General features: G+C 30.2%; 2 protein-coding genes across 11 annotated transcripts in view; one reads left to right on the top strand and one right to left on the bottom strand.

Moving 5' to 3' along the window:
• LOC107450223 (6-phosphofructo-2-kinase/fructose-2,6-bisphosphatase) overlaps positions 1-9,369 on the top strand; it is a 51,428-nt gene extending 42,059 nt beyond the window's left edge. For 5 of the 10 annotated variants that reach the window (XM_043049892.2, XM_071181398.1, XM_071181399.1 and 2 more), the window contains exon 14: positions 8,899-9,369. In XM_043049892.2, the coding sequence (XP_042905826.1) occupies positions 8,899-8,958 (60 nt within the window). In that variant the 3' untranslated portion in view covers positions 8,959-9,369. Of the gene's footprint in view, positions 1-830; positions 904-1,704; positions 2,718-8,898 lie in introns of those variants that run through there. The other 5 variants (XM_071181397.1, XM_043049888.2, XM_043049887.2 and 2 more) reach the window with 2 other exon arrangements.
• A 2,630-nt stretch (positions 9,370-11,999) lies between these two features.
• Positions 12,000-24,958, bottom strand: LOC107450247 (dipeptidyl peptidase 1). Its single transcript, XM_043049894.2, has 7 exons — positions 24,521-24,958; positions 21,800-22,100; positions 18,985-19,143; positions 17,179-17,297; positions 15,160-15,291; positions 14,083-14,251; positions 12,000-12,488 (listed from the first exon to the last, which is right to left on the bottom strand). The coding sequence occupies exons 1-7, from the start codon at positions 24,681-24,683 to the stop codon at positions 12,164-12,166; spliced, it is 1,368 nt and encodes a 455-aa protein (XP_042905828.1). The 5' UTR covers positions 24,684-24,958; the 3' UTR covers positions 12,000-12,163.
• Between the last annotated feature and the right edge of the window lies 1 nt (position 24,959).

Below are 24,959 nucleotides of genomic sequence, written 5' to 3'. Positions count from 1 at the left end.
TAACAATTTGTTTACATTTTGATATTTTTAAAACCTTTTATCAATATTTGAAACTTCAATGCTTACTCTTAGTACGTTCGAATCCATTTGTCTCTAAACTTTTAAATTTTAATACACAGATGGAAGTATAACAGAATTCGCAATGAAAATCTTCTCTCACTGTATAGTGTTTTCTGGAAATTTGAATAGAAAGAATCAATGATTTCATCAAAATGGAATAAAATTAAATCAAATTTTAAAAAAATTTCATTTTAAGTATTGAAGATTCAGATTTTTCCATAGATATTGCACTTTTAAGCTTGTTAAATATAATTTTATATACTGCTTACAATCAGTATTCTTATATTTCAATGTTGTAAAAATCTACATCTGTTTAGAAGAAAACCATATTCAAGTGATTAACTTCTAAAATTCTAACAAAGTTTAGTAAAAATGAATTATTAAGAACGTGTGCAATAAAATGTAGGATACTATATTTTACAGTTTTAAACTATCAAAAATAATTTATTACTCGTAATTTGCTATTATCACTTTTAAACGAAAATCGTATGTAATCAGCTACGAAAGTTTATCTTTTGAAAAATGGCTTTTCTGTGGATTTGTTTTCAAACGATTGGTCTGAATTTCAGTCACCATATTTTTTGCACTCTATTATTACTTTTATAAACGAGGTTTTAAATTTTATATGTTGTTGTTTAGAATAGTTGAGTTGAAGCTATTTCAACTTTTTTATATCAAGCAGTGTTTTGGTATTCAGTTTATTTTCATTATCCACTGGTGTTCACATTTTCTATGGCCCAGTGATTCAGCACCTTATCTTTTGATTTTAGACTATTTTAGCATACTTAGAAAGCCATGAAGAGCGAAATAACTTCCAGAAGAAAGGAGTCATCGAGTTAGAATGTAAGTTTTGATTCATCGCTTTAAATTTTTCAAGTTACTAAACTGCTTGATATATTTTGCTTTCCCCATTGTTTCCAATTTATTTTTTAACTACAAAATTTCTGTGTATTAAATTAACTTCCAAAGGGAACTAAATTGTGTTCCAAGTACACATTAAAATTATTGTTAAAATTAAAATTGCTGATGTGTTGCTGCTTCTAACAATATTGTGATCAATAAAATTTTAAGAAAGTTAAATGTAATGCTTTTTGTTCAATTAAACTTCAATAAATCTAATATAAGTAAATTCGAAATTTTTTAATTGTTATTAAATTATTGTATTCTTAGTTTGTACTAACAATACTTGAAAGTAAAAATGTGGTTTCTTTCAAACATTTTTAAAATTACTTTTTGTCAATTTTATTAACGCTTAACAGCTTTAAAAAATTTTGCCTGGAAAATTCCTATGAATAGCTGACTGAAATTAAAAAGAAAAAAACTATTCTTAAAAATGAATATTTAGCAAAAGCCGTAAATCCTTGAAAAGTTTATTGTAACTGGCTTGCAAAAATGTCAGAATGCACTTAATATTTTTCAATAATTTTAGTTACATTTAGCAGTGCGAATTTAAATTTCGTTAATAATTATAAAACAAAGCGATTTCGAGAAATTATAATACGTTAAGCCAAGTATTGTCAGTCAGTTACATAGGGAATTTTGCCACTATGAAAATGAATTTGGCTAGTTAATAGCTTCTGTGTTTTGTGTCTTAAATGTTTAATGTGTAGATTCATGCATGTAATAAAGATAATTGTTTTTTAGGTACCGGGAGAACTTGATGACAAATTCAAGTTTAAGGAATTAAAGGAAGATCTAGGAATAGAAGGATGTGAGGGTGAAAAAAAGTTCTTCCTGTTTGATGCAGCAACAAAAGTTTATTAAATGTCATCTTATGTCAATCTGTTTAGGAACATTCATAGAGGAATGTCAAAATTCTAGTCCTGAAATTATTCTTACTGCACTGAATGTTTGTAATTACTAAAATGGTCTGCTTGAGTGTATCTATTGTAAATGGAATAATTGTGCATTCTAATGGGAGGCTTACTTTTTTGTAATGTAAAGTTCTTGTCAAAATATTAGTAAGGTTTATAAAGAATTGTATATTATGAGATTATTTTTGAGTAAATTATTTTGACTTTTATAATGTGAACTAGGAAATTCAGAATGTACAGGGTTTATACAAAACAAATTAGTGCCGCTGAAATAACTTTGCTATTTTCAAATTTATTGCCATAAAATAAGGCTTTCTTTACATTTGTATTCTCATTTTATATTGTAAGCTTTTATAGCAAATTATTATTTTTAAAATACAAAAGAAAATCATTTTATTGCAAGTCCTTATAAAACCTCTACTGAAAACAAGCTGCTTTCAAGGAATTTGTTTGACAGATCTTTGGTGTAATGATTGGTTAACTATTATTCCAGCTATGTATTCTAAATGTGCTTAATATTCAATGCAATTATTCTAGAATTTTTATATTTAATCTATACTATTTTTTAGACTATTTGTTTTCTAAATATAGTAATGTTATTGTAAAAAGTGTAATGAGTTTTGTTATTATTGTTCATGCATATTTTTTTTAGTTTAAATATAGGATTTTCAAATTACAGTAAAAGCTTGAGTATCCGAAATGTGTGGGATTTGCAAAAATTCTGGATACTAGAGCACCAAAATCTTAATTTTTAATATTAACTTATTTTCTAGAAAGAAAGAAAATGAACCACCTCAATGAAAACAAAAGAAACATTACAATTGAATCTTATGAAAAAATAAAGATGAAGGAAGAAAACCTATAGTAGTTATTCATTAAAATTAAAAGGAAAAAATTATCAGTAGTTTTTTTTAATATATAATCTAAATGCTTGTTTATAATTGAGTGAAATTAAATGTCTTGTATCAAATATCGATCAATAAATTACTACTGTGTGATTTCGAAATGTTCTTATTAATCTTTAGGAAAAAAATTATAAATTTCTGAAAATTCGATTTTTGTATTTTTCTCGCAGTTTAATTCCAGATAACCGAGCTTTTATTGTAATTAATTTCTTATAAGTTTGTTTTGTATCTCACATAAGTAATTCAAAACTATTTATTTACACTAGTTTTTAAAGGGCTAAGAATTGTTGCTTTTTAGATAAGATTTAGAATAGATTGCACATCCAAGAAACATAAATATTTCAAAGTATGATCAGAAATATCATATTTTCAGAAACTTAAATTTGTTGCTTTGCATTTTATGCCCGTCTATCCTATATCATTTTCTAACTATTTGGAATATTTCTTACATTCCAAATTATTTCTTATGGAATATTTCTTATACTTAAATTTTATTAAAAAAATTGTGGGGAAAAAATAGGCCAAAGTTGTCCTGATTTACAGTATGCATGAAATTACTGTGTGATATAAAGCTCTTCCAAAATTGTTTGCTGTAATTATGCCCGCATTTTATTGGTATACTTAAAATTTAGTTATGATTACTAGGATAAAATAAATTTATGAAGCTTTGGGATAAGGTTTCGAAATTCTGATATAGTAATTCCAATATAACATTGGAAAAATGATTATATTGTGAAATGAATTTTTAAAAAAAATCTTTATGCAAGTACCATTACGGAGAAGTACTCTGATGTTTCATATTTTAGGTATCTTGTGTGGTAACTTTTATTTTATTGTACTTTTTTCTGTGTTTTATTTTATTTAAAAATTTTATATTGAATTATATATTTAGGGGCCAAAGAAACTGACAGTTATTTAGTGGCTACCAAAAATTGTGACGTTGTTTTCAATTGAATCATTAGATACATATTGAACATTATAAAAAGATGTGCATTTTTAAAGAATTTAGTGATGTAACTAGTAGTTTAGTAATACTGAAGGAGGTCAATGTTTAAGTATATCAGAGCTTACATTTGAATGAAAACTAGTTGTTCATTTTCTGAAAAAATTTATTGGTATTAAAATCGGAAAATTTACTCACTAAGTTTCTATTTTCTACTTACTCTAACTTAATTTTTCACTCAAAAACTTCTGTGATGGAAATATTTTGATCCAATTTTCTCCCATAGATACATATTTACATGGGCTGTTTTATGGGTAACTAACATTTCACAAAATTAGATCTGTGAGAATTTTTAATGCGTTTTTAGCTAAATAAAAATATGTCGTTAAAATTTAAACTATTTCTCGTCTTTCTTTTTTCTTTCAAAAAATTTATTGCCACCGTTTAACCATTATTTTAAATGCTTGTGTCAGTTACCCATGAAATATTTTCCACTTATTGGTTCAATCTATATTTTGAAATTTATATAGTTGAGTACTCTATATGATGTGTTTGTACTTACTCTTGTGTGTGAATTGTATGTGTGTATTTAAATTATCCCTATCTTATTCTTAAATATTGATGTGCAATATAATGTAAGCAGTTTTCAATATTCTTTTCATGACACATAACCCAAAAATGACAAGTTATTTGAGAATCGGAGAGAAACAAAATTAGAAGGAAAATTAAAGGTTTGCTTTGTTCTGCTAAAAGAAAGTTTTTCTCACAAATTTAGTTAGTTTTTGATACAAATGTTGTCAACAGGTTGCGCTAGTTACTAAACATTGTTTTCTAAATAATTACTATTTGCAGCAACGTCTTCTGAAGACAAAATTAAGACTCCTTCAAATATTTCTGAATATTTGCTGGAGATAAAATTATCTGATATATGCTTCAGAAAACATTTGTTTTTAAATTGTGCATTCTGCAGCGCCGTTTGTTGGTAAATTTGTAACTAATTTTAACACTTAAAAATAGTTTTCTGAGAACAAAATGCAGCAAATCAACATTTATATCTCCTTTGATTTTTGAATCTAGATCATTTTTGAGATTCTTGATAATTATAACTTATTGAAAGTTAAATGATTATGAGTTCTTTTTTTCCCCTTATTTATTTTTGCCCTGTTAACCCATCAAACAACATTTAATAAAAATGATTTCCTATGCATTTTTTAAATTCAATAAATTTTTACAAGTTAATTTTTGGAAAACACTACAAAGCCACTTTTTTCTTTTATGTTTAAAAATTGTGTGAATAATTTATATCTATTTAGGATTTTAAATAAACCCAGTACACTTATTTGTAAATTTAAAGATATGCATGATGTGAAACAAAACCTTTACCAAAACTGCTGCTTAGTCAGAGTTTTAAAAGTTAGTGCTTTTAATTTAGTACTATTAACTAAGTTTTAAATTCTGAAGTATGCTTATTGTAAAGTAGGTTAAAAGTTGTCTTCATTAGTTACTATAAGGAGCCCTATTTAAATTCTTAGTCTTTGGTAAAAAATAACATGATCAATGTTTAGATTATTTTTCTCTAATTATCAAAATCAGGAATTTTGATCAAAGTTTGCAGAAAAAAGAATGTATTTATTCTCAAATTAGCTTAAACTGTTTTTGAATTTTTAATGCTTTAATCCAGTTGTTGCATTTTCAGAAATTAAGGATTATATCCATTTTTTGATAGTTTCTTCTGGTTCTTTATCACTGATGAATTTGTCAGAACTTGGTGCAATTTTCCATACTACTCTTACTAAAAATAATAATTTTAGATTGTCACTATTGAAAGAGGATTGAATTAATCTTAAATGCTGAAAGAAATGTTATTGTGAGGCAAAAATCTGTTTCTCGGTTGGAAAAATTACATTTTATTGATAGTTAAAAGTGCAAAATTCGACTTATCACATAATATTTTGAAGGGTGCTGCTGGCACCAATTTTTTTAAGTTTTAAAATGCTTATAACTAAGTTTATAGCATGTATTTTACTGCTGAAAGATTGATTGATTGATTTATTACAAGAACATAAAAATTTTCCAGGAAAATAGACATTTAATCAGGCATTGATGCCAGTTTATAAGTTTTCTGCTAACAAACTTTGAAACAAAGTAAAGACAAAGTATTAGTAAATCTAAGATTTAGATTTAAAAATGAAAGATTTTGGCTTCTAATGGGTTAACAGGGCTTATTCTAAGTTGAAAAGTTATTTACAGTGATGGACTGGATGAAATAATAAGTTTTTTTTAGATATTTGTTACTTATCCCCCATAATATAGTCAATATTTAACAAGGATTACCAGGTAAATAGACCAGTCCATAACTGACCATTAATAATATTNTTTTTTTTTTTTTTTTTTTGAAGAATATTCAATTTTGTTAACTCAAAAATTTTATCTTTCATTCGTATGAGATGTTACAAGTTTTGAAATTTTATTGTGCAGCTCTTATATGTTCTATTATGTTTAGTTTCGTATACACATATATATTTTTTAGATTTTATGATATTTTATTTGAGTCAATAAAGTTTATTTTTGTTGTTCACTCTGTATCTTGTTTTGTTGTTACCATAATTTAGCTTTTTAAGACTTCTTCATAAATTGCAATTTTCTGTAAAATTATTTGAAAATTTTTTAAGTATTTTTAATTTTATCACCGTTGTTGTGCCAAATTTTTTCGAGTTTGACTACCAATGTTCAATTCTGTAAGCTTGTAATTTTGAACCCGACCCAGAAGACAAGGGAACTCCTGGGTCAAGTATTGGGATAAGTTTGCCTTGTGCAGGACTTTTTTTTATGAACTAGCTTGAATTTTCTTTACATCAAGAGGAAAACGTCCCACGGTTAGCCTGATGACAAGGGAACTCTAACCCAAGATCGCTCTATCAGTGAGGATATTTTATGTCTGCACAGCAGTCTGTGCAAACCAGGTGCGGAATTCGTATTGACTAGTCATCTCTTGGATTCGAAGCAGGGTTTCTCATTGGGAGACAAGCAATCTATCCCCTGATCCACCACGGCTCTTTATTAAGTCATTGAATAAATCAGATTGAAGAATATTTAAAAGAAACTAAATTATTCTTAAGGGTAACATTGGACTAATTTTTCGCCTTGTGTTTAATTGCAAACCTTCGTTTATTTTTTTGAACCCTCGCATGTTAATTTTTTTGTTTGTTATATTTTCCATAAATTAGTCTGATTTTTTTCCCCAGATAAAGATAAGAGGATTTAGTGTCTTGCTATATACTCCCCTTTTTTGTTACCTGAACGAAACAAATTACAAACTGCTTTCTTTTGTTCAATGCTTATGAATATTTGAACAATCATTATGCATACCTATTTCTGTTGTTATGACATAAGTTATTCTACATTATGTTTTCAGAATTAAAAGCAATTTTTTTTGTGTGTTCATAGTATTAAATATGTAAGTTTAAGTAAAACGTTAAGTCTAGACTCTTATTTTTTTAAATTTTAAGCTTTTTTTAACACGTTGAATACCATGGGGGTCACCGGTGACCGACGAAGCCAAAATTATTAGAAATACATAATTCAAGTAAATTTTTAATGCTTTTAATTTTATTTTATATTATCGCTACTAAAATGGTTTGAAGAAATTAATGCAATAAATACTGAGAAAATCATTTTGGCCAGATGGGCCAGCCATGTAAAATTAGCGTGGCATTCAACGTGTTAAATAAACTTGTTTTTATGTATTTCATGACTTGTAATAAAAGTAAAGTATTCTAATTTGAATATCTTTTCGAAGGTAATTATTTTAATAATACAATTACAAACCTGGGACTTACATATTTCGGTTGAAAATTAGTTCCATGACCTTGGGCGATCCAAATAATCTTATTTTATTTTTTATGTCTGACATTAGTTTGTACAAATATTTGAACTAACCTGTCCAATGACTTGAACCCATTCTGGTCCATTTTGCCACTCCACACATTTGAGAGTTATTACAAACTGGTTGTGAGGACAAATTTTGGCCTAAAATTTTCCCTTTAGCTGCGTATTCTCCAGAAGAACATTATTGATCTGGAATGCCTTGCAATATACTATGCAGAAAAGGTCTCCATCTTGGAATTTTGTGGTCTCCAACCCTACAGGATCCATGGTGTGAATTGCCTCCAGTATACTTACAATCATTAGTAAACCCATGCAACGTCATATTGATGCACTGCGGGTTGTTAGGGCAGGTGCATCAGTTTTTATTATTTTTTGGGGGTCCTCGGTGTAAATAATAGACTTGCAGCTTCACAAAGAAAACTAAAAATTCTATATTTTTCTAATTTTTGAGATCATTAATTGTTTGCTTCCTTCAAAACATTGTTAATCCCTCATTTGTCTCCTCCAGTGTTTGTTAAAAAAAAATTTTTTGTGTGTGTGTATAAAAGTTTACGTTTGACGCGATATGAATCTTTTATTTTTAAAATTTATTTATTCAATGAGTTTTGTATAGTAAAAAGTTTTATTCTTTGTTGAATCTAAAAAGTTTAGAGGCGCACTGTTTTTATTTAAAAAATAAAAATTATCTCTTGCATTTTCAATATAATAATTGTATTACTTTTTAATAAAAAAAGTTTTTAAATTATAAAAATTATATTAAATTATAAAATTTATACTATTTTTCTTTTGTTTTAAGTGTGTATAGTTTTGCAATAATGCGACAAAAAATGCGAAAACATTTAACCTGTTAAGCAGGTAATAAACTTTAGTTCAACTAATTTCATAATGGATACTTATTCTTCAATCGTTATAACTCTTAATTTTTTCAGTTATAAAATTTTTACTGGAGTTCTGAATCGGGACGACAGTACAAGTTACAATCGTTTTCTGACCGCTATAAACTCCATATTATTGTTGAATGGAATGTCTATTCGAATTTCGACCAGTTCCCGATTAGCTAGGTCGCTCAAATTCCAACCGAGGCTCGTGATGTCAATACAAATTAGAATTGTTTCATAATTGATACAAGCAAAATTTACCGTAAGGCGAATTTTTCCAATTAAAAATTTAAAGAAATGTGGTCATTATTCATATTTATTACTTTAGTTTAGTTTTGTTAATGTAAACATACTTACGAATGTTGTTATGTGTTGCCATGTATTTTATTGTAATTTTATATTTATTTCAGAACTGTGACATAGAACGGTCCGATGAAGATGCTTTGAAAACTGTACCTGAACACTCATGATGGTCTTAATGATGATTAGCTATCTTCCTAAATCGAGTTTTATCATTCCTAAATTGAATAATTGGCAACAGGCATAGAAAACTTACTTGCCATTTTTAGAAACAAGTTATAAATCATAGTATTTTATTTATTTGTAAATAATTACTGTTAGGTATAAAGTGCAATAATTTATTGCTGTTGTTGAATAACTTAATGCATTTTTAACTGCCATATATATTTTAATAGTGTTATTTGCAATTACGTGATTTTAACCTATTTTATATGATTTTTCAAAGTATTTTGTTGCCATATATCTTTATAATGCTATGTATGTTTTAGAAATGTAAACTGTATATGTGCTCAAATTTTTTGTACAATTTTTAATTTCTCTATGTGACTTGAAAAATGACTAATAAAATTCACTTTTTTCTATTTATGTTTGTTTTTAATATTATAAAGAGACATTTTAGTTCCGTTTATTTTTCAATTTACTAAGGCCAATAATGTGTAACTAGTAAGTCCAACTTTTTATATCAGATTTTTTTTAAAGGATAATTTAGCTATTAAATTTTAAATTAATAGTACTATTTTGTGCCGTTCTCAACTTAAATCCAGCCGTATACCCGATCCCTTTGATACATACTAGCAAACTACGACATTTATTTTTAATGCAAAAATGTTACAAAATAGAATTAATAGATTTAAGGCAAGTTTAACATTAAAGAGTCGCTGTTTACGATATTTTTGATAAATCTGTTAAAATAGTCCTCTAATCTACTGTGTGCAAATGTAAGATAATTATTTATCAAAGACTAGATGATTTACATGATGTATTATTGTTATAAAAATCGGACTTGGATATTGAGAAACATTTTTTATTTTAATTATTTCTTAAAAAATGCTCGTCGAATCTAAAGTTACTAATTGTACTTTTCATTTCAATTGAAAGATTCGCTGCAAAATGGTGGCTTCGTTTTTACAGTTTTCCGCCTAAATAGTTAATAAATTTTGTTACTATTTTCTAAATTATATATTTTTTTCTTGAATTGGACTTGTTTTACTTTGCTTTTAGTTTATATTCCTACTAGTGCCCCTTATTTTTTAACTTCTAAAAATTTAAATGTCCTATATCTAATTTTGTCCGTCCCGCAGTGGACTGATCGTTAAGACACGGTTCGTTCCCAGCAGGTCACCGAAGTCAAGCATCACTGTCTGCGGGTGGGTGACCACTTGGATCAGTCTGCGTAGGGACCGAGGGTGGGCGGTATTAGTCCTCGTTAAACTGTTCTACCTCACTTCGCGTGCAGGTCGTCGGGCTACCGAAACGGGGGTGCCATCCCCTCTTCAGAGGATCAAAATTGTGATGGCATGTCTTCAGATCATCCTCGGGGATGCTTCCCAAGCCGTCGCCAATAGCCCATTGTGCAGTTCTAGTGCGACGTAAATGAACTACAACAAATAATTTTGTCTAATTTGCTTCAAAGCCGATCTATATAAATTTTTAGGTCGATAAATCTATTCTAACCGGCTATTAAATTATATCCATATTTAGGGGGGGGGCATTAAAAACAAAATATTCACACTTGTGAGTTGGTGATTTATTAAATGCAATCTTTAATACTCGATCCTTGATTTGTTTTATATCCACCATTCATTTGTCGAAAATTCAAGCTCATATCGGCGAAATGTTTAATTTAAAATGGTCGGTCAAAGCTAAAGAATATTGAAGTGCTTAGTCCTGCGATGTCCTACTGTTTCGCCGAGATTTGATAAAATAAATTTAAAAAATAGAATTAGATTGACACACATTTATACTGTAGTTAATGTTTGAATTTATCCAAGTAATTGAATTTTTTTTTTGTATTATGTTTTTATTTTTGTGTTACTTTTTTAATTTTGTATTATATTTTTAAGTTTGATTCTTGCATCTTTTTTTTTTCACATTGTTCCGTCTTAAAAATTTAAATAAATGACTTCTGAAATTGTATATTACGATAAAAGTGAAGAAACTGATTCACTCAGATGTGTATCGGATTTTCGCAATGCTTAGGGGGTTCCACACCTCAAATTTAAAGAAACCCTGTAACAGAGAATAGTCTAAACTACTTTTCAAACCCCCAAAACTCTTAATATTTTTGGCTAATGAGATGGAACATTTTTTTATTCTGTTGCTCCTGGCAAAAGAAAGGACTCTATTGATAAGGTAACGAGTAACTCATCAAACATAGATGGGACCAATTTAAATGTTTGCTTCTCACTTTTGAATATTGAGTGCAATTAATTTTTCAATCTGTTTTTTTCTTCCTGTTAACTTAAAATTTTGAATAAAAAAAAAATTGAGTTTTTGTAACACAAGTGCTTATAAATTTTAAGTTCCTTGTTCTGTGCTAGGTATATCAGTGCTCCCCAACCTTTTTATAGCCGCGGACCAATCAGCATTTGATAATTTTCCCACGGCCCGCTGAGAAGGAGGGGTGGAAGAAAGAAGTTTTAGATTCTTTTAATTTAATTGTGTTTGAAAATTCCTTTTAAATAAAAGGCCCGTATCGGTGTTGTAGTTTATGTCACACTAAAGCTGCATAATGGGCTATTGGTGAACGTCTAGGAAACGTCACTGAGGATGATCCGAAGACATGCTATCATAATTTTGATCCTCTGCGAAGGGGGTGACTCTCCCGCTTTAGTAGTCCAGTAGGTGAAGTCAAGGACTTAACGGTAGAACAGTTTAACGAGGACCAATACTGCACACCCTCTGTCTCTTCTTAGCCTGATGTGAGTGGTCACCCACTCGCACACTGACCGCAGCCTGTAATGCTCGAATTTTGTGTTCTACCAGGAACCGTGTCTTACGATCAGTCAGTCCACTGTGGAACGCACGCTATTGGTGTGGCTTTAGGTGACTCACGGTTAACCACAAATCCGAGACAAATACACCACAGTATATAAAATGGAAATTATTTAAAGTTAAATGGGTGGCCGGGTACCATTTAATCCATGGAGAGTTTCGCGACTCAGATGTTGGGATACCACTTATGTAATATGTAATCAAAAAAATGTGTGTATAAAAATTGAGTTAAATTTTATTTTCCATAAACTGCTTCTTAGAAGTTATAAGTAACAGTTAAGTATAAAATTTTGCCAGGTATATTTAAAAAATTATCATAGTGATCAGTTAAAAGTGCATAAATAAATTCTCGACTATGCGATCATGAAATTTCGTCAAGAATCAAGGTATAGGAATAGCAGAGACAGCCATACTTTCAATGTTGCATTCATTGGTGCTTCTTCGGATCCTGAAATATCCTTGCTCGCCCCAACCTGTTCCCCAGCTGTTTTTCACGATCCAGAACTTTTCTCCAGTTTTCTCATCCACCCCGTAACCAGTAATCAAGACTCCGTGGTTTACTTCGTGGAATGGATTGAATTTCGCACCCACTCCTGTGTGGTGGTAAATTCCACCTTGATAAAGCATGAAATCTGGATAAACTTGGAAAGCAACTGTCAGAGGACCATTCTTTACGATTTCCAACCTCATCAACTCTTCGTTGCACCTATAGAGTGTATATTTACAATTAGAAAACATTTGTTTAAGATAAGAGGCATAAATACGTGACCAAGTGTCTTAACGTTATTAGTTTATAGTATTCCATCTAGACCAGCCATCCATCTCGAAATAGAATTCCATCTAGACTGCCTTCGGCTACTAAATTTTCACTTAGTAGCCAAAGGCCGGTAGACTCTAGTAACTTAGTAGTCACTTTTGCCTCAAACCTAATAGGTCGGTGATCGATATCGATAGGCCCTATTTATTTAATAGCCACTTTTTGCTTGGATTAAATTATATATTTTTTGAGGGAAAAATTCACATTAGTAAAGATCTGCGGCTATAAAAAGTTTATTTAACAATAAAATTACTATGAAGATATGTTAAAATCTAATTAAGCATACTGATTTGACTTCGATGCGCAATAAAGTAATTTAAAATCCATCAAAATGAAAGTTATCTGTATTCAGTATCGTTTGGTATGATGCTATTGCTCGATGCTAACTCATAATAAATTAAATTTTATACAATTGAGCAATTTTCTCTGAACTTATTTATCCCTTTCAGAGTCGGCCGTAAAAACTATATCAACAGTAAACGTAACTATATCAAGAGAATTTGAGATTTTAGTACCTGTTACAATCTTCCATACCTAATAAAACATCATCAATTACTATAATACCAGTAGTACCTCTATTACCAAAATTAATTAAATATTTGCGGTAATAATTGTATGACGATTTATTACGGTCTCCCGAAACGAATAAGTACCTTTTCTTTATTAATTAACTCCTTAGTACATAATTATTATTTTTTTATTTCAATAACTGTTCATTTTAAATTTGGTTTTGTAGAAACGAATTTCAAAAGCGTGTCTATAAGTAATACAAACATATAGTTCCAGAAAGCTGGAAAATACTAAACCGGAGATGTTGCACTCACAATATCATCCACATTGATCCTTGAACTTGCCTGACATATAGCACGAAAAAAAAAATCATATGTCAAAGAACGTAAAATAAATTTTTATTTTGATTAAAAAGAGCTTTAAGCTAGCAGACATCACTGATGATATCTTTTAAATATTTGGAAAAACAGAATCGTCCATAGTTTAACTTACAACAATGCCAATGAAAAAAATTTCTTTTCAAACGTCCCTCCCGAATAGATCGACAAAAAATTTTGAACGACTTTTAGGCTCTGGATTAAAATGGTCCCTTGCACCCGCTGACCCAGATTCCAGGACCGGTTCTGGAATTATAAGGGAGATGCACGCAAACTCCTTTTATTTTTATAGGTCTAGGTCGTTTTGAAATTATTACAAGCAATTTTTTTAAATAAAAATGGTAGCTAATAATAGAAAATTCCCACTTTGCTCTATCGTAAATGACCTTTAACTAATTTACACTGGAAAGGTTTTTAATCGCGACAAAATATTATTGCGTTTACACACCCTAGCAGAGAAAATGAATTACTAATAATACACTCTATAGCTATGATTTTCTTTAAAAAATGCAATATCGAGACGCTTACTGACACATAACCTTACGCATGAATCTAGAAAATTATAAAAGAAGTTGTGTGTTAAATTTTAAACTTACCCTCCAAAAAATCCTCCAACATATTTATAATCTGCAACATAGTATCGTTTGCATTTCTTTTCATTGCAACCACTATCTTGTCCTTCATATGGAAAGCATTCTTCAGGTAAAACTCCAAAATCTTGGGCGTATTTTCCTGCTATAGCATATGGAAAGCCACCTTCACATCCTGTTCGAACAGATAAAATTTAAACCGGACATCCATCTTTTAGAGCCGTGATGGCTCACGGGTTAGAGCGTTCGCCTTGCAATGAGGCGGACCGGGTTCGAATCCCAGCGATGGCTGGTCGATACGAATTCCGCATCCGGCTTGCACCGACAACAGTGCTGGCGTGAAATACCCTCGCTGGTAACGGATCATGGGTTACGGAATGTAAAAGCTTGTGAACTATTCCAAAATAGAGATATTAAACTTATACTTACACTACATTGTAGAGAATTCAATAACATATTATCTACTTATAAAAACAAAATAGAATTCGAGATAGTAGTTTTTGACAAGCAGGGTATTTTGAAATGACTGTCCTTGAAGTATAGTTTTAGAATCCTTGCTAAAAATTGAGTAAAAAATGCATGTTTATCAAGGCTCGTAAATAAATTTTAAAAGTGAAAACAAGTGCTTAATTTCAGTGATTAGACAGAAATCGATGGTGTTTCTGTGAGTGCGTGCTTTCTTCAAATATTTATATGAGAATCACAATAAGCATACATTTTTCGCATAATTTGTTTTTGTTTCTCTTTTGCTGAACACAGTGCATGTGGAATGCGGGTAACTTTTGAAATATTTTTATTAAAAAATCATATAGTATAAGATTAAAATTTAAAGAAATGGTTAGTAAAATTTTATCAAAACTAGTGCAAACTTATCGCGATAGCAACTGTAGCTCTTTCCACCGAGTTTTTGTAATACTGAATACATATCTTTTGGATTATTTATGTAAGAAAAGATAACGAATGCGCGAGTTTTTCCTATTTTTTTCTTCGTTTTGGAAACGATCGATTTTTGTATCCCCTTACTGCGTTCAAAATATACTTCTGAAGCAAGCTGTAAATTTTAAAAATCTGAAGAAGACTTACCTTGAGAATATACCGAACAACTGACAATATCCTGAGGAGAAAATTGCACTTGAAGAGAATTGTTTGTCATGATGCGTAATCGAGATTCAAGCATAGCCAACGAAGAAAAAGCATAACAGCTTCCACAACTTCCTAAAATATATTTTATGTTTCAGCAAATATTTAAAACAGAAAATACAGTAAAAATTCTATATAACAAGTACAGCACTATGTGAGAAGTCCATTATATATATATAAAATTCCAAAATAACAATCAAAGAGCCGTGGTGACTCAGAGGATAGAGCGCTCGCCTCCCAACCGGGTTCGAATCCCGTCAATGGCTGGTTGATTCGAATTCCGCAGCCGGCTTGCACCGACCACAGTGCTGACGTAAAATATCTTCAATAGTAGGCGGATCCTGGTTTAAAGTCCCCTTGCCGTCAGGCTAACCGTGGGAGGTTTTCGTGGTTTCCCAATCCATGTAACGCAAATGCGGGTTAGTTCCATCAAAAAGTCCTCCACGGACGCAAATTAGTCCCAATACTTGATCCAGGAATTCCCTTGTCTTCTAGATTGGGTTAAAAAATTACAAGGATACGGAGTTGAACATGTGGTCGTAAACTGAAAATTTGATTGGCTGTTCAACAACGGTTATAAAATCACTATCAAAATGTTAATATTAAAGATACAAAATATCCGTATTTATAACGATCTGAAAATTGCTATTCTTTCGCTATGGCCGGGATAACCTGGCTGGTAGGGCACTGGGCCCATGTCCAGGAGGTCGTGGGTTCGATCCCCGCCGGCCGTGTAGTAAATGGTGACTTTCGCACGTTAAATCTGTCGAGTCACAAAGTCCTCCATATGTTCATATCAAACCATACCTCTGAGGGTACTGATCCAGAAGTTTCCTTGTCTTCTGGATTGGTTCAAAATTACAAGGCTAAGGGGTTGAATATTAGTACTCATGAACTCAAAATTGGGTCGGCTGCTCAACGACGGTCATAAATTATCCTTCCGCAAGTGTGACAATTTGTATTTTTAGGGAAATAAATTTTTCTACTGTTGGAGTGAGCAATATCCTACGAAAAAGGCCAAATTCGAAGATATTTTTATTCCTTTATGATATCAATACGGAAAAAGTAAAAACAAACTTATAAAGTTATGTGTGGGCGACCACCGACCAAGTTATCTTTCGCATAACGAAAGAGAAAGTCTTGTGCTATTTTTAAGTATCCTGTAAAACACTTCTTAAGAATAACCCTTTTCTCAATATACATCTACAATGCCTTCTTATTTCCCCTCTTAAAAAATTACTACTGAAATCAATGTTAATGTTATCAAGGACGGCAAGAATTTTGCATTTCATTTCACTTTTTTCTCTTGGATCTTTCAAAAACACCCAATCCAGACTACGATCTGTAAGTAAAAGCATTGAATTCTAGATGTGTATTTTAAATTAAAATAATTGTTCAAAATAAAAGGGAAATAAGGAAATTCGTCGTGGGCGTAGCAGGTGTTCTGTCCACTGCAAATCGTTCAATGATCAATCAGTTAAATAGCAACCAATAGGAATACGTTTCTATTGGGATGGAAATACGTATCGTCCAATAGGGATAATGCAAATAACTAGTTATCATTCACAACTAAGAAATTACGTCAATTGATTGATTGATTTCACTCAAGGATGCAGTTGAGCCTCTGGCTTACACATATCTTGGAGAAGAAAGAAGAAAAAAAAGTGAGAAAGATTTGTTTGGTATTTTAAAAAACCTCTCTAGTGACGCCAAAATTGTCTTCCTGTCTTACCTCCTGCTGTTAGGGTGCCTTAATTTTTTAAACTTTATCTCAAGAACTAATTAAGCAGTTTCGCTCAAATTTTGTCACTAGGCATCAAATAATATTAATCGCTAGGGTATATGAGAATTTAATGTTTTCTGCTCAATCATGCATTATCCGTCTTAAAATTTATTTAAAGAACCCTATAAATTCCGCAGGGTATTTTAAACCATACATTTTATAGGCCAGTGTTATCTTACCTTGGTTTCGAATGGGGGATACGTAATTAATTCCATTCACATTTCGCCAATCAAATTCGTCTGGAAGCAGAGAAGACAATTTTTTAAGGTTATGATGAACTCGTGTTGTTGGAGGAACTCTACAAATAATAAATAAATAAATAAACATTAAAGGCTAATTTTTTTTTTTGCTTCATTTAAAGAACGCGAATAAAATTCTAACTTAATTTAGTGAGTTATTTATATTTTTAAAAATACGCAAAAGAGTCCGTCCATAAATAATACTCTTTAATGGGAGGGAGTTTTTTTTTTTTTTTTTTTTTTTTTTTTTTTTTTTTTTTAAATTGTAACAGTTTGCGACAAGGGGCAGTTCATATATTACGTAAGCATGTTTTCAGCAAATTTGGACCCCCCTCCCTTATCAACGAAAATAAGCTATTCAAAAACCGCCTCCATGCTTACGTTAGAAAATCGCAGTACACCCTCTTTGTTTTTCCCTTTGATTTTTATCATAGCAATCTAGTTTAATGATACAAAAAATAAAGAATTTAAATTTTCGTAATATAATAAAAAATTAAAATTGCTTAATATGATAAAATAAAAAATTTAAATTTGCGTATAATAAAATTTACATTTGCATTCATTTTACAAAATTTTAAGCCTGATATTCTTTAGAAATCGTGTTTTCTTTCTGTTTTCACTTGACCTCTCAAACTCATTGAAAAATTTTTGTCCATCTCTTTCTTTTTTCAAATTCAATTCGAAATTTGAAAATCTTTTAATTGTCTTTTTATTTACTACTTTTTATTTGCATTAAAAAAAATTGAAAATAGGAAGATTTTATTGTCTTACGTAAGCATTTCTCAAACCTCTTCTAATCCTTTGTTAGCAAAATAAGTAAATAAGGGGGCAAAATAAGGAGATTTCAATGTCTTACGTAAGCATTTCTCAAACCTCTCCTAATCCTTTGTTAGCAAAATAAGTAAATAAGGAGATTTCAATGTCATACGTAAGCATTTCTCAAACCTCTTCTAATCCTTTGTAAGCAAAATAAGGAGATTTCAATGTCTTACGTAAGCATTTCTCAAACCTCTCCTAATCCTTTCTTAGCAAAATAAGCAAATCATAAATTCCCTCCCCCTGTCCGGTGCTTGCAAAATATATTTGGACGGCCCCCAAGGGGTGGGAGAGTTACTAAGAACATTTATGTCATTAATTTTGGTTACAAATAAAATATTTAAAATTAACAAAATAAATACTTTTATATATATATATTTTTCATATTTTTTATTAAAATAAGTACAAATCTAGCCTTTATAAATAAAATGTCAGGTAATGTCTTTTTTACAGATGTCACTATAATACATAATTTAAATTCAAAAATAAAATTTGAAATATTATCTATAACGTGTATTTTGTTTCTGAACCAGTTGTGTATGGCATCACAACTGGATCTGATCTGTGACGAAGGAAAGGAGGGGTTCAAAAATTTTGTAAAAAAAAAAAAGGAAGAAAGAACACGAAATCATTTATGAACGGCTCCAAAAACAATGAATTTTGTTTTAGAAAAAAAAAGAGAAATATTGTATGGATGCTTCTTTTACATTTTAAATTTTATTACAGGCATATCTTTAATTCGTGCGTATAATTACAATCCATTTATGTCAAATGAATGTAAATTCAATTTATTATTATTACATATCATTATATTAAGTATATTATTACATATTATTAATATCAGTTTCTAATTTTTTCGTGATCATATAAACATTATAAATGTGTTTTGTTGTTGGTGTTTTCCAAAATAAGAAATAAAAAAATAATTACCTATTTATCCTAGATCTCAAGCCGCCAGCTTTCTTAATTATTTCAGTGAGAGACATTTCATGCAGTTCTGGATATTTTACAGCTGTCCACGATTTTTGAGCTTTATTTATATCTTGGACCATACTCTCATCAAATAGACGAGGAAATTGCTGAAAGTTACTGAAATAAATAGTTGTAATAATAGTGTTACTGCTTTATGTTAAAAGTAATGAAGATATGTTTTAGTAAGAAAATTATAATTGTTATTTGGATTTAATATAATACAAAGAATTAACGGATTTTATTTACTTATTTAAGTTATTATTTCTGTTGGCGATAACCCATGATCCATCTACCACTGAGGATATTTTACGTCAGCACTGTTTTCGGTACAAGCCGGATGCGGAATTCGTATTGATCAACTGTCGCTGGGATTCGAACCCGGGTCACGTCATTCGAAGGCGAATGCTCTATCCTCTGAGCCATCACAGCTCCTAAATAATGTATTTTATTTTATTTTATAACCGTCGTTTAACAGTCGAACCAATTTCGGGATTACGACTACTAATTTTCAACTCCGTAGCCTTGTAAATTTGAACCAACCCAGAACACTAGGAAACTCCTGAATCAGTACCCTCAGAGGTATGATTTGTTATGGGAACATGGAGGCAACATAAGTATAGGGAAATTCTTATCAAGAGGGAGAACTGTATATACAGTGCGCGTTAAATAAATTAAAAAAATAAATGAACCTCTCTCTTAACCAAACTATTGAAACCATATTTCCCAGATTGCAGCTATCCCCTGCATTTTTGGAGTTAGAAATTAGAATCCGCAGGGGGGAAAAGCATGTTTTTTCAAATAAAACATGTTTTTGTGTTCAGAGTTGGTTTCCTGGTAGTGGGAAGAGAGCAGTTTCAATTGATTTGAGAACCTAGGGCACCAGTCGCAAAAGTCTGACTTAGCCCAGACTGCCTGCTCAGTGCTCACTTTAGCTGAACATAAACAGGCCTCTCCTAACCATATTCTCAAATCCTTAGGTTTTACTGTTCCTGAGATTTTAAGGGATCCGTACTTGTTTTTAGACTTTTTGGAGATTTTTGGTTTTATACAGACGGTGTAGCAGTTGGTGTATCTGGGATTTGAAACAACAACAACAGCGCTTTTGTGTCTGATTTCATGATTTAAAAAATCGTCTGCACAAATTAATTAGCATATTTGAGATCACCCTTCTCGAAACATTAAGATTGATTTCTAGAACGTGAAGATCCGATGATTAGATCAAAAGTTATTCAGGGTGGTCCTGAGTTATCAGCACAAAGAAAAATCCCGATTCAAACCGGGATTCGAGCCTACTGTATCTCAAAGCTTCAAAAATTTTGGAGAAACAGCAATGCTACACGACCATTTTATAATGTCTGGGTAGTTTTGCAATTATAAAATTAAATATGAAAAAAGTGGAAATATGATGCTTTTATGTTCAAATTATGTACATTATATCGTCTATCAGCTACCCGTTAGATAGATATAAAAAACAATCATGATTTAAGATTCAATTGATTTTTATTTTAATTGAAATTTTATTTTATTGCTCTCTTTTATCTTTGTGTATGAAACCAGTTTGACCAACATTGTCATTGTCCTTTTAAAAAAAATCAAAAGGGTTATTAATACCTTAATATTACAATAAACGCAATAATATATATATATATTTTTTAACTTTTAGGGGGGGAAATTGTCTATTTAAAAGAAGGTAAGTTGAAGAGGGCTGAAACGCGTCTTAATTTTAATGTTAAAAAATATTTCCCCTTAAGGATAAAGAGTTGAAAAGAATAAAAGAAATTGTCATTAAGTGTTTTGATCACGTACAGTAAGCGACAGAAAAAGAAAAAAATAAGGGATCACTCTGAATAACTTTTGATCTATTCATCGGATCTTCACGGTGGGTGATCTCAATTATTTTAATTAATTTGCGCAGACGATATTTTTAGTTTCGAAATCAGACACAAAAATCTACTTTCTCTGAATAAGCATATACCTTTTTTTCAACGGATTCGAATTTATGAACCCTAGAATATAGGGGTAGCCACTATCTGAGAAATATGGTCCTCAAAGTTTGGTCTGGGTTGCGATCCAAAGTTTCAAACCCTTATTGTTAATTTTACTTTTTGCGTATTTCGCCATGTAACGAGAACTTTTTAAGCGTAACGAAAAAATTTTGCGCATAGTTATAAAATTCATTTATCTAAAGATAATTCCATGTAAAAAATAATTTTTAATAAATATTTTTTTAAGGTATACAATTTTTACGTTATTTTAACGTATGTAATTTTAAATGGCAAATTACGAAATTTAAACGAATTCCGCTAAATAGTTCCTGAAAATTTTAATTTTAAATACACGATTTCCTTAAAATTCAATTTCCCAGGAACAATTCAGCCGATTTCGCTCAAATTTTGTATTTTGCCATGTAAAATTACATACTTTAAAATTTTATATATAAAAAAAAATTGCATAACTTACGATTCAAACATTTTTAAACTATTTTTTAATAAAACAAAAATTCAAAAAATAATATTTCAACTGTAGTAATTTTACTGCTATCGGATGATTCGTAATCCAATTCTAAAGAAACGTATTTCCCATATTGGTTGCTATCTGTAACTGATTGGTCTTCGATGGATCGCCAGTGGACAGCTAAGTCAAAAGTGACGTCAGTTTAGACATATCTATAGAAGTTTCGGGTGAAGTTTTAATTCTTTACTATTCGATTAATGGATCAACTTAAAATTAAACTCTTATAAGACTATTCTGATCGAAGATATTATTTTCTTACTTCCTCTCTTGATGTTCTGTTGTATGATCAAGTTTCTGCAGTTTGTATCCTTTGTAGCATGCCCAATTCTTTCCAAGCACATCATGACTCCAACCTGGCAGTGTGCGATCACATAAACTAGTAGCTGTGCCATTAGGAAGACTTTTATACGAAGAAAAAGCAAAATATTTGCGATAGTTAATTACCACTTCAAACCCTTGATTGTAGACAATTGTCCAAAATCCTTTGTTTCCAAAACTATCAACAGCTACGTTTGGAAAGAGAAGATTTATGTGTAACGTGTGCTCAACCTCGAAAGTGCCTGGAAAAGTAACAGTTGTCATCACTTTAAGTAAATCGAAATTATGCATGTCTTTTATTTATAACCGACAGAAATATCATTAATAGCATTGAAACGAAGTAAAAAAAATTTTGGAACTATAGTTCCACATACATTATAATTATATTTAGAGTAATCAATATGGTACTTTTTCCAATTTCATTTGACTAGGTTTCGATTTGTAAACATATAGTTTGTCATAATACAATATTTAATGAGTGAATAGTTAATTTTATTGTAATAGTTTATTTTGTTGTCAGTTATTATATCAAAGCACCATACTCCCTTACAAAAAAATAAGGTGCTCTTGAGGTTGACAGACATAAAAAAATGCACCTGAGGTGGAAAATGAGGTTATGTTTTGCACTAAAAATTACCTCATTAATAAACCTCGATTTCAACCTCATATCGCCTCAAAAAATAAACCTCATTTATAACATATAATAATTTTAGTTTATATCGGGTGAAATTATTTTCACACCTCAAATATACAGATTTGCTTGAAGTGTAGAAAAAAAAATCGGTACACCTTAAAAACAACCTCCTTAAGTTGGTTGCTCTAACGTAGATTTCCATCAACCTCAAAACAACCCCTCCAGTGTGAATAAAGGAGCTTCATACACCATGATTATACACCTTTGAAGGTTGATCTTTTAAAATCACTTTTTTGAAATCAAATTTGAATGAGCCTCAAATTAACCCTTACATCTCAAAACTACATCAAACAAGCCTCAAAAATACCTTAAATTTCTGTAAGGGATCATTCGTTATTTAGAGTAAAACTCTCTTCGTGATTTGTACTAGACTTGAAAAGCTTTATAATTCGTTACAAAATAACTAAAGTATTAATAACTTGTAATAAAAATGAAATTGATACCTCATTCAGGATCTAAACAGAAATATTCAGTGGCATGTGTGGGACAACGACCCAAGCATCTAGACAAAGGAGCCAACCATTTGGACGACTAAGAACACTAAAATCTACTTTTATGTTTTTATCATGAAATTATTTCTTTTAACAGATAAATACTTGATATNCTTACTCAATTAGATATGTGTGATTTACGTATTAAGAACTGTTTTTTCTTTGACTCTCAATCGACCCTTCCGAATAGGATCGACCCCCATTCGACCCCCTGATTCAGATCGACCCCCAATTTTGTTAAATAGACCCCTGGGGGTCTATATAGACCACTTTGGCGACCTCTGATCTAGACAAAGGAGTCAACCATTTGGACGTCTAAGAACACTAAAATCTACTTTTATGTTTTTATCATGAAATTATTTCTTTTAACAGATAAATACTTGATATATAAAAATATTTCATGTTAAATAAAATATGATATTTAAACAAATTTAATAATGAAGTTTCAGATCATTAACATTTAAGTTCACTCTGCACTTCAGAAAAGTTTAAGAATATTTTGTTAGTCAGAATGTACGTATTTTTTAACCACAGAATTTTTTACTTTCCGGGAATACACTCCTCTTTGCAGGGGCGACAAGCGAGCAGTTTGCCTTGGACGCTTCTTTGCCACAGCCCCTATTTTTTTAAAAATAAAGATTTTGATTTTTGAGTAAAAAATTATTTTTATCTGTTGCATTTTGGTTTATAGAATATAATAAATGATTTTTCAAATTAAGAAAATTTCAATAATGAACGACTGGTTGTTTTAGATCAAAATAACTGCATTTAAGTGCAAACTTGAAAAAATATTATTTGGAATTGAGCGGTGTTTGGAAGATTTTATCTTTAACACCGAAAAAGACACACCGGTGTTTCATGCTATATTTCATAACTATAAATTTTTAAATGCTAAATACAATATTTTATACTTTATTTTTACCTAAATATAAACAAAATAATATAAATGAGTGAAATATATGTTCTCTAAAAATTCTGTATCAAAGAATTAACAGCATCACGCGGAATTTGTATTCGTGTCGTATTTATTCAACAATAACAAGAAATTATTAAATTCATTTTTGCTTTAGATTTTGTTTTGTATTAGGGAGGTAACCCCTGATCTTTTTAGGACACCTAAATATTAAATGAGATAGATTTAACTTTTGACAACAAGTATCTTCAAACTATCATACACACGTAATATTTATTAGAGTTTAATAACATTTCTTGTCATGATACCATAATATGTCAGGAGCTAATTACATTTAATAAAGAATTTTTTAAAAATAATTCTAGTTTATAATTAAAAAATATTTTTAGAAATTACTTATTTCCAGATAATGATGTTTAGTACTTTATGAATATTTATTAAACATCACTATTATGAATAATAATGATATTAAATGAATTGTGATATTTAATTATTTCTTACATTACATACATATATGTGAACATGTTACCCATCATGCATCTTAAATAATATTCTAATTCTTACCATTTGCAGAACAGTCAATACTAGAATTTGATTCCCTTTTTCCTTCCAAAAATATCCATTTTCCTCTAATATCTTCATAAGTACAATTAGCGGGAGTATCACAATTTACATAACTAAAAATGAAAATCAGCGAAAAAACTAGACAAAAAGTATTCGAAGTCATTTTAATAAGAATTTTAATTGATCCACTTCCATGAAAGTTCTGACAAATTTTTTTTTAAATTTTTCCTTTAGTTCGTTAAGTCATAGTCCTCATTATTTTCAACTCCTATCTAATCAAAACTCCATTTGCTCGTGAAATCTGACTGATAAGAATCATTTCTTGTTTATATGTGATTGTTTATACTTTTTAAGTGCGATAAAATACTCAAGAGCATAAAGTACTTGTTTTTCGAAATTTATTTTTGCAAAAAAGGTTTGAACTTTGTTTTTAGAATGA

This window comes from Parasteatoda tepidariorum, chromosome 5, assembly GCF_043381705.1.
Source record: "Parasteatoda tepidariorum isolate YZ-2023 chromosome 5, CAS_Ptep_4.0, whole genome shotgun sequence".
Lineage (NCBI taxonomy): Eukaryota > Metazoa > Arthropoda > Arachnida > Araneae > Theridiidae > Parasteatoda > Parasteatoda tepidariorum.
This window is presented reverse-complemented; position numbering and strand designations above follow the sequence as displayed.